The sequence below is a fragment of the Vulpes vulpes genome, chromosome 3, assembly GCF_048418805.1.
Source record: "Vulpes vulpes isolate BD-2025 chromosome 3, VulVul3, whole genome shotgun sequence".
In the NCBI taxonomy this organism is placed as follows: domain Eukaryota; kingdom Metazoa; phylum Chordata; class Mammalia; order Carnivora; family Canidae; genus Vulpes; species Vulpes vulpes.
Window position 1 is genome coordinate 117,781,168 of NC_132782.1, and position 11,821 is coordinate 117,792,988.

Here is an 11,821-nt window from a genome sequence, read left to right on the forward strand (position 1 = left end):
TAACCAGAGAAATTAAATACTAGGAATAGATTTTGTTGGGTGGAGTAGTTCATCTTTGGAGGGCTACAAACTATTGTTAATATTTAAGTTTTTTTTTTTAATCTCCTGGGAACCATTTTGCATTCCCTGGGTGGGGGGCATTATTGCGCTCATTTGAAAATGTACGGTCTAGATTTAGGGCTGCACCATGTGGACTCGGCATTTATTTTCATCTGATTTCTACTGGCTGTTATTGGTGTGTTGCCTAAATACATTTCCTACACTGTGTCCTAAAACGTATTTTATTATTTTAATTTCTTGTTCCCCTAACTAGACTTTAAGCTGGTTATGGGAGTATTCTGGATACTTACCCAGCAGTGATAGCACTGCCTTAGGAAAAGTAGCTCATCTGTTGCACTATTGTACTATAAGTAACGGTGTTCCAGAGAGTTCCTCAAGTGACCAAAAAACGGACTTTCTCATTTCTCACAGGATTTTGCTTCATACTTTGTCTCTAAAAAAGGATGCAATTGTTATTGGTTGAATTGTAAGTTGGACTTTTCCTTAACAGTTTTGATAGGGTACATTAATTTTTTCCTGTATGGTTCAGTGAACATAATGAACAAAATTAGCTGTTGATTATGTTCATAATCATAGCTATATTGATTTTTCCATATGAAACTTGTATTCTTTCTTCTATACAGGTAGTGCAGTGGCCTCTGTAGCTGTCGATCCCAGTGGCCGTCTCTTAGCCACAGGACAAGAAGATTCTAGCTGCATGTTATATGACATAAGAGGAGGAAGAATGGTACAAAGTTATCACCCTCATTCCAGTGATGTTCGCTCTGTTCGATTCTCTCCTGGAGCTCACTACCTGCTGACAGGATCCTATGATATGAAAATAAAGGTGACAGACCTACAAGGTGAGGGAGATTGACCTCTTTCCATGTTTGTAGTCTCTCCTATTTCAGATCTCTCTCTCTCTTTTTTAAACCTACATACAACTTTTTTAAAACTTTATTTTTGAAATTTCAGTATAATTAACGTACAGTGTTGTATTAGTTTGAGGTATACAGTATAATGATTCAAAAATTCTGTACATTAACTGGTGCTCTTCAAGATAGTTGTACTCTTAATCTCCTTCATCTATTTCACCCATCCACCCACCTATCTTCCCTCTGGTAACCATCAGTTTGTTCTCTACAACTAAGAGTCTGGTTTTTCATTTCTCTTTTTTTCTTTGTTTTATTTCTTAAATTCCACAATAAGTGAAATCATATGGTATTTGTATTTCCCTGACTGATTTCACTTAGCATTATACCCTCCATCCATGTTGTTGCAAATGGCAAGATTTCATTCTTTTTCCTGGCTGAGTAATATTCCGTTGTGTAAGTGTGTCTATACCACATCTTATGTATCTATTCATCTGTTGATTGGTATTTGGGTTGCTTCCATATCATGGCTATTGTAAATAATGCTACAATAAAAATAAGGGTGCATATATATATTTTTGAATTATTGTTTTTGTATTCTTTGGGTAAATACCCAATAATGGAATTACTGGATCATATGGTAGTTTTATTTTTAATTTTTTGGGGAACCTCCATACTGTTTTCCACAGTGGCTGTACCAGTTTGTGTTCCCACTAACAGTGCACGATGGTTCCTTTCTTTTTTCTCCAAATCCCCACCAACACTTGTTGTTTCTTGTGTTTTTAATTTACCATTCTGACAGGTATGAGGTAATATCTCATTAAGGTTTTGATTTGTATTTCCCTGATGCCGGGTGATGTTGAGCATCTTTTCATGTGTTTGTTGGCTGTCTGAATGTCTTCTTTGGAGGCATGTCAGTTCATGTCATCTGCCCACTTTTAAAAGGGTTGTTTTTTTAGTGTTCAGTTGTATAACTTCTTTAGGTATTTTGGATTCTGACCCTTTATCACATATGTCATTTGCAAATATCATCTCCCATTCCATAGGTTGTGTTTTTTTTTTGTTTGTTTCTTATTCTGTGCAGAAGCTTTTTATTTTGTTGTAGTTCCCAATAGTTTGTTTTTGTTTTCGTTTGCTTTGCCTTAGAAGACATATCTAGAAAAATGTTGCTACTGCTAATGTCAGAGAAATTACTGCCTGTGCTCTCTTCTAGGATTTTTATGGCTATTTGGATCTTTTTGTTGTTGTTAATCTGGTGTAATCAACTTTATAACATTTTCAAATTTTAGTTTTATAGTATTTACTGAACAAATTACTAGTACCGTATTGATGTGAATTATAGCAAATAGTTAAATCAAGTGAGTAGGTTATTTTGTTAAGTATTTCTAAAATATTTGAAAGAATCAACATTTAATACACTGAATCATTTTGAGTTTAATGATGATAGATGTTAAAATATGCATTATGTACTATTTGCTTCTACTTTTAAAAACTTAGTGTATAATCTGTATAATTATTTCTTCATCTAGTTTTATTTTTAATAAGTTAGTAAGCAAATATTTATTTTGTATCAACTAGTGACAGAGAGATGAATAAGACAGGTAACTTCCTCCTTGATTGAGCTTACATTGTGGAGGTAAATAAAAAGTAAACCAATAAATGGTGTAACTTCAAGTATTGGTAAATGCTATTAAAAAATCAGCAAGGTGTGAGAGAGTGACTGTGTGGGTGGGGAAGGCTATTTTAGGCAGGCTTGAGATGGTCTCTCTAGGGAAGTGCCATTTGTGCAGAGACTTGAGTGATGAGAAGGCACAAGGTAGGTTAGGACCCCAGGAGGAGACCATAGCGAGTGGAAAGGTGCTGAGGCAGGAGTGAATTCAGCATGGTCATGACACTGCAAGAAGCTAATGTGGCTGGGACTTAGAGAACTAAGGAAGGGAAAGACAGAAGAAACTAGCGGCAGGGTTTTGTAGACATTTATAAAAAGCATAATGGGAATCCTTTGGAATATTCAAAATAGGGAGTAATCTGATACCTATTGGTATCTGTTTAAAAGATAATTTCGAGTTATGTAGGGAGAATGGATTATGAGTGTAAATATCAGTGAGGAGGCTATTGGAACAGTTCAGGTGAGGAATGATGGTAGCTTGGATTAGAGTGGTAGATGTGGGGTGATAAGAAGTGACTGAACTTGGGATATATTTTTATATGTTTAGTTTAAATTTAGGGAGTGAGGGGAGTGCTGACTCCTAGGTTTTTGGCATGAGGAACCAGATGGTGTCATTAATTAAGATACATAGGAGGAAGAAGAGGAGCAGGTTTGGGCAAGCAAGTCAAGAGTTTGGTTTAAACAAATTAGGATGACTATCAGGCAGTCAAGTGAGATGTCGAATAGCTATTTGGACAGTGGTCTGGAGCTCAGGTGAGAAGTCAAGGTTAGGGGTGAAATGTGTGAGTCATAAGTATACAAATGGCCATGATACCATGGTACTAGATGCAATTTCATAGGAAGTGGGTGTAAAGGAAACGGGAAATCCAGCAAAGGAGACCAGGGTGCAGGGGCACCAAAGTCATTGAGAAGTCAAGCTAAGAGAGTTGCAAGGAGACAGTGGCAGTTATGTCAGTGTTGCTGTGTATATTTTACTGAATACTACTGACATAATTAGGTATTTAATAATTTTTCCCTGTTTAAACCTTTAAATGTATTAATGTAGTTTAGGACTTGGTATACTGTAATGCCTTCAGGTACCAGGAAGTCTGAAATCTATGCATATGCTTATTTTGTATTGTAAATCAATGTCTCTCTTTTTAATTTAGGAGATCTCACGAAACAACTTCCTATCATGGTGGTGGGGGAGCACAAGGACAAAGTGATTCAGTGCAGGTGGCACACCCAGGATCTTTCCTTCCTGTCATCCTCTGCAGACAGAACTGTAACCCTCTGGACTTACAATGGATAGAGTATACCCTGTGTCAATCTATGCAGTGAAAGCACAGAGACTTAAGACTACTGAGTTGTGAAAATTAACAATTTTGAAGAACATAGCTGATCGGAAAAGTGGCTTAGCACGAGGAGGCCCCTTCTTAACGTGTATCCCTTTGATAGGAACTGTTGGGTGGTGTTATTCTGCAGTGGTTTCAGTCTTCCATGTGAGCTCGTGCTGCTGTGACCTGCTGTATGTAGTCTTGTTGCCAAAGTCTGCAGAAGAGCTCTTACGTTGTCAGTGTGCACTCTAAGTCAAGGTGGACGATGTGTTTACGGTTTAGTATTAAATGCATTCCTTGGTCTTTGCCTAAATAACAGTTTTATATACACACTGAAATTGAACTATACTTTAAGCATATTATTACATGTAATGCAACCAAGTTCTACACAGATTAAACATAGGTGTTCAGAAATTACTTTTCTCACAGTCCCATGATATTATACCACTTGTCAGCTAGAGGTCAGAATTTTCTATGTCTCTCAAAAATTACATGGTTATTTTCACTAAGGATTATTATGGAATTTAAAGATGGATGGAAAACTGCTTCTTAGTTCATTACGTGGTATTGGCGTTTTCTTTTTTTCTTAAACCCAGGGATAGAATTACTATTTTGTCACATTATTTTGCTTCAGGCTTAAAAGGTAAATAAATATGTTTGCTTCAGAAACTTGTTAATTTCAATGTTTTGAATGCAACAAGATACCTCCCTTCTAAACTGTACTGTAGAAGCAGAGCAGCAGCGTTATGTGATGCAACATTTGATGGTACAGTAAATTTACTGGCTGGCATTTATCCTCTTAAAAATTAAAAACGTTGCCATAGACTATAGCATGGTTTGAAATGCTATGTCTGCATGATAATTTAAAATGGAAAAATTTAAACTTTGCACTCCAAAAGCTTATTTGAATTTGTTCCTTGCACTGTTTTGTGTAATGCAGAATAATGATTTTATTCCTATGGCATTGTAGATCTAACATTTATGTATCTTTATTTTCATATTGTACAGTAATTTTACTTTAAATTATTAAATAGGCTATTTATTTTAAATGCAGTTGAGTTGGTTCTAATTATTGAACTGTGTGCACTGTGTGTAGCAAGCATTTTTAATCTATTGTATACAAGTGGAAAGGGTATTAGAAGTGTAACTGTGCTATTATTTCAATAAAGACCTCTTGACATCTGAAAGTATTCCTGTTCCTCAGTGTCTGTGACTTTCAATTTAGAATGTTTTTTGTTCCAGTTTACTTGCAGGTGGTGTGGTCCAGGGGGGGAATCCCACAATTAATTTCTTAAATTTCTTTCTAAAGTTCAACTGGGGCACCTTGCTGGCTCAGTTGGTGGAGTGTGTGACTCTTGAGCTCAGGGTTGTAAGCTCGAGCCCCATGTTGGGTGTGGAGATTACTAAAATAAAGTTGTTCTACTAACTTACTTGGGCAACTGCTTAACTTTTGTGTGTCTCTTGTCTCTTTTATTCAGGACCTGGGGGACTTTCCATTCTGGATATATTGTGAAAGTTGATTAATAAAAAGCCCAGCAAAATATATAAATTGTAAGTTAGATTAAAAATATGTTGAACTGAGTGCTTTAGAAAAAAAAAAGAGGGATCCCTGGGTGGCGCAGCGGTTTGGCGCCTGCCTTTGGCCCAGGGCGCGATCCTGGAGACCCGGGATCGAATCCCACATCGGGCTCCCGGTGCATGGAGCCTGCTTCTCCCTCTGCCTCTGCCTCTCTCTCTCTCTCTCTGTGACTATCATAAATAAATAAAAATTAAAAAAAAAAAAGAAAAAAAAAAGAAATCCCATTAGTTGTATATATTCAGTAGGTACACAGTTTTCCTACCTTTGCAGAGGGAAATTCTGCTAAATGTATGCCACAGTCTCTTCAGTTTACTTTCATGCTCAATTTCATACATTCTAGACATTACAGCAGGTCATTAGTGTTAAGTTTAAAACTAGGAAAAAGCATTTCTTGATACAGACCAGTGCAACTTCATGGTAAAAAAAATGTTCATAAAATTATTACACTTTCAAGGAGAGAACTTTAAGATCCTCCTGTATATGGGGTATGGAATTCATTTTGGAGTACATTAGATAATAATCACTAGAAATATAATCACTATATTACATAATTTAATACATATCTGGTTACATATGTTATTTTTCCCATGCCTCCATACTGTCTTCTCCATGGAGGTTAATAGATTCTTGGAGGTTCATATGAAAAGGTAAGAGAACTGAAGTATCTATGTTCTTTGAACCCTTCTCAGTGGGAGTATGGAGAAGGAGAGTAGGGATAAGGAGTTGCAGAAATTCTTAGCTTCTTTCCACAGAAGTGTCAGAGGTCTGATTGAAAATTTATTTTTTAACAAATTTTAAGATTTTATTTATTCATCAGAGACAGAGAGAGAGGCAGAGACATAGGCAGAGGGAGAAGCAAGCTCACTGCGGGGAGCCTGATGTGGGACTCAATCCCAGAACCCCGGGATCATGACCTGAGCAAAAGGCAGATGCTCAACCACTGAGCCCCCCACGTGCCTGTATTTTTAAATATTTTTAGTTGTAATAAGCCAAAGGATATAATACACAGAAAATGCAACCCACAAAATGGGAGAAAGTATTTTCAAATCATATATCTGATAAAGGATTAATATCCAGAATATATAAGAATTACAGCTCAAAAACAACCCAAAGACCAACCCAATTAAAAGATGGGCAAAGTATTTGAAACATTTCTCCAGGACGCCTGGGTGGCTCAGTCAGTTAAGCATCCAACTCTCGGTTTTGGCTCAGGTCATGATCTTGCGTTATGGGATCGAGCCCCGCATTGGGCTCTGTGTTCAGTACAGTCTGCTTCAGATTCTCTCTTTCTCTCTCCTCATTCTCTCTCTGTCTCTCTCAAATATATAAAGTCTAAAAAAAAATTCTTCAAAGAAGATAGACAAATGACCAATAAGCACATGAAAAGATGCTTAACACTACTAATCAATTGGGAAATGAAAATAAAAACCACAGTGAGATACCACCTCACACCCACTAGGGTGGCCGTTATCAAAGACACAAGATAATACGTATTGGCAAGGATGTGGAGAAATTGAAACTCTTGTGTATTATTGGTGGCAATATAAAAGGGCGTAGCCACTATGGCAAGAAAGAGGCCGCTACCCTAACTCCATCTAATCCCCAGGCTCTTTTTTTTTTTTTTTTTTTTATGATAGGCACACAGTGAGAGAGAGAGAGGCAGAGACACAGGGAGAGGGAGAAGCAGGCTCCATGCACCGGGAGCCCAATGTGGGACTCGATCCCAGGTCTCCAGGATCATGCCCTGGGTCAAAGGCAGGCGCCAAACCGCTGCGCCACCCAGGGATCCCCTCCCCAGGCTCTTAGACTTCGATAATGCCCAAGTTCAAACAAGAAAAAAGCTGAAATCCAAAGTGAAAAGATTATTAAAAAAAATAAGCCTCTCACTTCAATCTAGTTACCCCTCCCCCTCCATCACCCTCACTAAAAAGAGTAGCTATTCCTTCAACAGATAACACTCCTTACCAGAAGCTGGCTAAGATCAAACCAGAACTTCAAATTTCCCAATATCAAAGATACAAAAAAACTTAAGACAAATAAAGTGTGATCTATACACAGCTGATGCCAGAACTGCACGGCCCAGAGTTTAGGCATATTGAAAGACATCACCTTTCCATCCCATTATTGCCGCCAAGAACTTCACAGTCTAAAACAGTTTTGCATTTTGGAAAGTGAATTATGCAAACTCCAGGAGGCATTGAAAACCATCTCAGAAAACTCATGCTGTCCAAGTTGTGGCCAAATGTGTCACATAAGTGGGAAACTTCCAAATGTGCCTGCCTGTGTTCTAAACCATCTCCCATCCTCCCACAGCCAGCCACTCACCTTCCTCCTCAGCCATTACTGCCTCCACCTACCGCCACCCCCTCCGCCTCTGCCTGTACCTCCATCACCTATAGCATCTTCGCTGCCCAGAAATCCTGATTGTACTAAAGCATTTCAGGCTGGATCATTAAAAAAAGACGGACCCATGCAGACAAGTTAAAGATCTAACTAAAAGAATACACGTTTTTTTTTTTTTTTTTTTAAAGATTTTATTTATTCATGAGAGACAGAGAGAGGCAGAGACACAGACAGGGAGAAGCAGGCTCCATGCAGGGAGCCTGATGTGGGACTCGATCCCAGGACTCCAGGATAACACCCTGAGCCAAAGGCAGACGCTCAACCGCTGAGCCACCCAGGGGTCCCAGAACACACGGTTTTGAAGAAATTTGTACCATCACCAAAAGCATAGCATCCACTCGTTAACTGTCTCTGACCTGCAGTGTGTTATCCTAAAACCCAATTCCAAAGTGTTACCAACTCAACTTACAAATGTCTTAATTACTCCTGGTAAAAAGCCAGATAGATCTGCAGAAACTACGTAGAAAAGTCACTATAGAGAGGAGCACAGGTGGAACCTCACTTTCCGATAAAGAAAATTTGGAAACAGGAGCTAAGCTGACTCCAGTAATGACCTGGGCCTGGAGGAGAAATTTCAGTATGCTCACCCCAGAAGCCCAACTCAAACCCTGCCACTTTCTACAAGCAGATTTGTTGAACAAAACTGACACCTACCCTATCCTGACTGCATGTGATGGTCTGTAAGATAGATAAAATCACCCCAACTTTTTTTTTAATGTAGTAGGCCTTTATAAATAATTATCCTAATATATAATTCTTTTTTTTTTAAAGATTTTATGTATTTCTTCATGACAGACACACACACACACACACACACACACACACACACACAGAGGCAGAGGGAGAAGCAGGCTCCACGCAGGGAGCCCGATGTGGGACTCAATCCCGGGTATCCAGGATCACACCCCAGGCTGAAGGCAGCGCCAAACCGCTGGGCCATCGGGGCTGCCCCTAATATATAATTCCATTTGAAGAATTAAAGTATGTTTGGAGCCCATTCATACTGTGGTATTAAGTATTTGGATATTTTTTTAGTTTGCATGATCAAAAAGAGAATATATGGGAAAATGCAATCGCCAAAGTGGTGTCTATCCTGGAATTACCCAACTTAGGTTGGAGAGGTTGTTCAAATTTAACTAGGTAGCTAATTTGTACTCAATAGGTGCAGCTAGGACATTAATAAACTGGTGGGACATGGGGGTGGCTCAGTTGGTTAAGTGTCCGACTCTTGGTTTCAGCTCAGGTCATGATCCCATGGACTGTGGGGTTCAGTTCCGCATCAGACTCCATGCTCAGTGGGGAGTCTGCTTAAAAGATTCTCTCTCTCTGCCCCTCTCCACACTCATTTGCTCGCTCTCAAAATAAATATTTTTTTCATGCAGCTAAATATATTTCATGAGGACTTCACATGAACCCTGTATTTTCCACAATGCCGCAAAGGATTCTCTGAAGTCCATAGCCGATTCACCGTGAGACCTAATTCCCTGTCCTCAACAGCCTGTGGATTCAATAACAGCAATAATACACTCCTCTTTGGATTTTTGTTTTTCCCGGCCAGTCCAGGGGGGCCAGGTTTAGCATGACCCTCAATCAAATTTGTATTTCAGATAAATAACAAATAACTTTTAAGTATAGCTATGTCCCATCAAACAATGAATGGTTTTTTTTATTCTGTCCCAAAGTATCTCCCAAATATTGCATGGGACATAGTCATGCTAAAAAAACATTCAGTATTTATCTGAAATCAAAATTTATTTAACTAGGCATTCTGTATTTTATTTGGCAACTCTCTTAGATCTTTGCAAAATTGCAAAGTATTTCTGGGCGTCCCCAGTCAATCAGATCTATGTATGTAGCAGTGGGCCCTCCTATAGCTTCAGCCAGGATCGCCATCACTGACGTGGAAGGGGGACTGTCATTAGGGTGCATGTGACTGAAGGTGCAGGATTCGCTTTGATGCTGATGACCTCCACTGCAGTTCCAGGAAGGATGGCAGAGCCTCATGGATGGGAACCAAGGAGTTTTAGGTCCTCACTGAACTTCTAGCCTGACAGGAAGCAGCTACTTCTATGATATCCTTGAAATATCCCCTGGTTAGCATAGGCTAAAAAAGATATTTTAGAAACTTCCCAGAAATACCTGTTTTTCCACAGATAAATACTGTTCGAGAGGCCAAATAGGGTTGTGGGAAGTCACCCGACCGGAAAACAGGCCTGGGGACGATGTTTTGTCTTTATGAGACCCATATTTATGTTCACAACACATTTATGAATGAAAATTAAACAGATAATGAAGAAATATGTCTGATTCTAGTTTTTAAAAACCCAGGAGCTACATTTATATAAGAACAAAGAGAATGATCACTGAGAATAGAACATTTAAGTATTTGTAACAACATTTTATGAGGCACTTACAGCGTTTGAAATATTAATAAACCACATTGTACTGTCTCAATTTAAATGATGTGATGATTTGATGGTTCTTATGGAATAATAGTTCATAAAAATGCTACAGGATAAAAAAGATGCTATAGAAATCCTACAAATACTTGTAAAGCTGTTATTGCCATTGTACCAGTATTAACAGGTGGTCTACCTTGCATCTTTTACTAACTTTTATGGCAGGTTTTATATTGTTTCCATTTGAGAATCCTGTACATGCTATGGCTTCAATAAACGTTGCCAATTCTATAACAAAAGTTTCAGCCACTGTAGACACAGCATAGTGGTTTTCAAAAAATTAAAAACAGAAGTACCATATGACCTGTCAATCCCACTTCTGGATATATACCCCAAAAACCTGCACGCAGGGATTGAAGAGATCCGCACATTCAGGTGCAGGGATTGAAGAGATCCGCACATTCAGGTTCACGGCAGCATCACTCACAAGAGCCACAAGGTGTGAGCAGCCAAGAAGTCCGCCAATACATCAATGGATAAACCGCGGTACGCAGTACAATGAAGATTGATTGATTTTAAAGATTTTATTTATTTATTTGAGAGAGAGAGAGAGAGAGAGAGAGAGAGAGAGAGGCAGAGACATAGAGGGAGAAGCAGGCCCCACGCAGGGAGCCCGACGCCCCAGGATCAGGCCCTGGGCTGCAGGCGGGGTTAAACCACTGAGCCCCCCCCCCCCCCCCCCCCCCCCCGGCCCCGGGCTGCCCTGAAATGTTATTTAGCCTATAAAAAGGGAATTTCTATGCCACAGTATGGGCGAGCCGCAGTACCAACGTCATGCTAAGTAAAATCAGCCAGCCACATAAAGACAAGTACCTTATGAGTCTCCTTAGGTTCCTAGTTTTGTCGAATTCGTGAGACACGAAACAGAACCAGGGAAGAGGGGAGGCGGGTGCTGAACAGGCGTTTAAACGGGCTGGTGGCTCAGTGTCGCCGGGGGAAGGAGCTGCGGGGACGGCTGGGGCCACACGCATGCCCTGGACGACCCATGCACACGGTTACGGCGGTGAACTTCACGTCCTCTGTATTTTGACTTAAAGACCGTAACGAGACACATGTACACGCCAGCGCACGACAGTATACACCGAATTCTGACAGACTTTTACGTTTGCCGCCACTCTTGCGCACGCTTCTCATTTCCTCCTGGTGTGTATGACTTAGCAGTTCCTCCTTGGAGAGTTTCCTGAAATTGCAAGGCCAAAAACAAAACAAAATTTATTATTTCCAGACTACAGCACAATGTGTAGTTCCCCACCCCCCCGCCCCCCCGCCCCATGTAAGACCACCGGAGTCCCTCACTATACCCTGCTTAAGTAATGACTGCACAGGTCACACATTCGGATCACAAAACAAATCAACACTAAAACGTGCTTCGCGCTCGTGAACATTCGGCCTCCTCGTAAGGCTTGCCAGCGGGCGGCTCAGCAGCTCCCGGCAGGACAACCCGGCCGCCGCCCGCCGCCCCTCGGCGCCGCGCCCCGCCCCGC

At 40.1% G+C, this 11,821-nt stretch overlaps 1 protein-coding gene, 1 long non-coding RNA gene and 1 pseudogene across 23 annotated transcripts in view; 2 read left to right on the plus strand and 1 right to left on the minus strand.

Moving 5' to 3' along the window:
• Positions 1-5,086, plus strand: part of WDR47 (WD repeat domain 47) — a 119,791-nt gene extending 114,705 nt beyond the window's left edge. For all 22 annotated transcript variants that reach the window (XM_072754430.1, XM_072754428.1, XM_072754421.1 and 19 more), the window contains 2 exons: positions 684-902; positions 3,729-5,086. In XM_072754430.1, the coding sequence (XP_072610531.1) occupies positions 684-902; positions 3,729-3,871 (362 nt within the window). In that variant the 3' untranslated portion in view covers positions 3,872-5,086. The remainder of the gene's footprint in view (positions 1-683; positions 903-3,728) is intronic.
• A 2,264-nt stretch (positions 5,087-7,350) lies between these two features.
• Positions 7,351-8,568, plus strand: LOC112918401 (proline-rich protein 11 pseudogene; annotated as a pseudogene).
• Positions 8,569-10,842: 2,274 nt separating this feature from the next.
• LOC140598355 (uncharacterized) lies at positions 10,843-11,818 on the minus strand. The gene is made up of 2 exons (XR_012000733.1): positions 11,639-11,818; positions 10,843-11,517 (listed from the first exon to the last, which is right to left on the minus strand). It is a non-coding gene; the product is annotated as an uncharacterized lncRNA (long non-coding RNA).
• Positions 11,819-11,821: the final 3 nt, after the last annotated feature.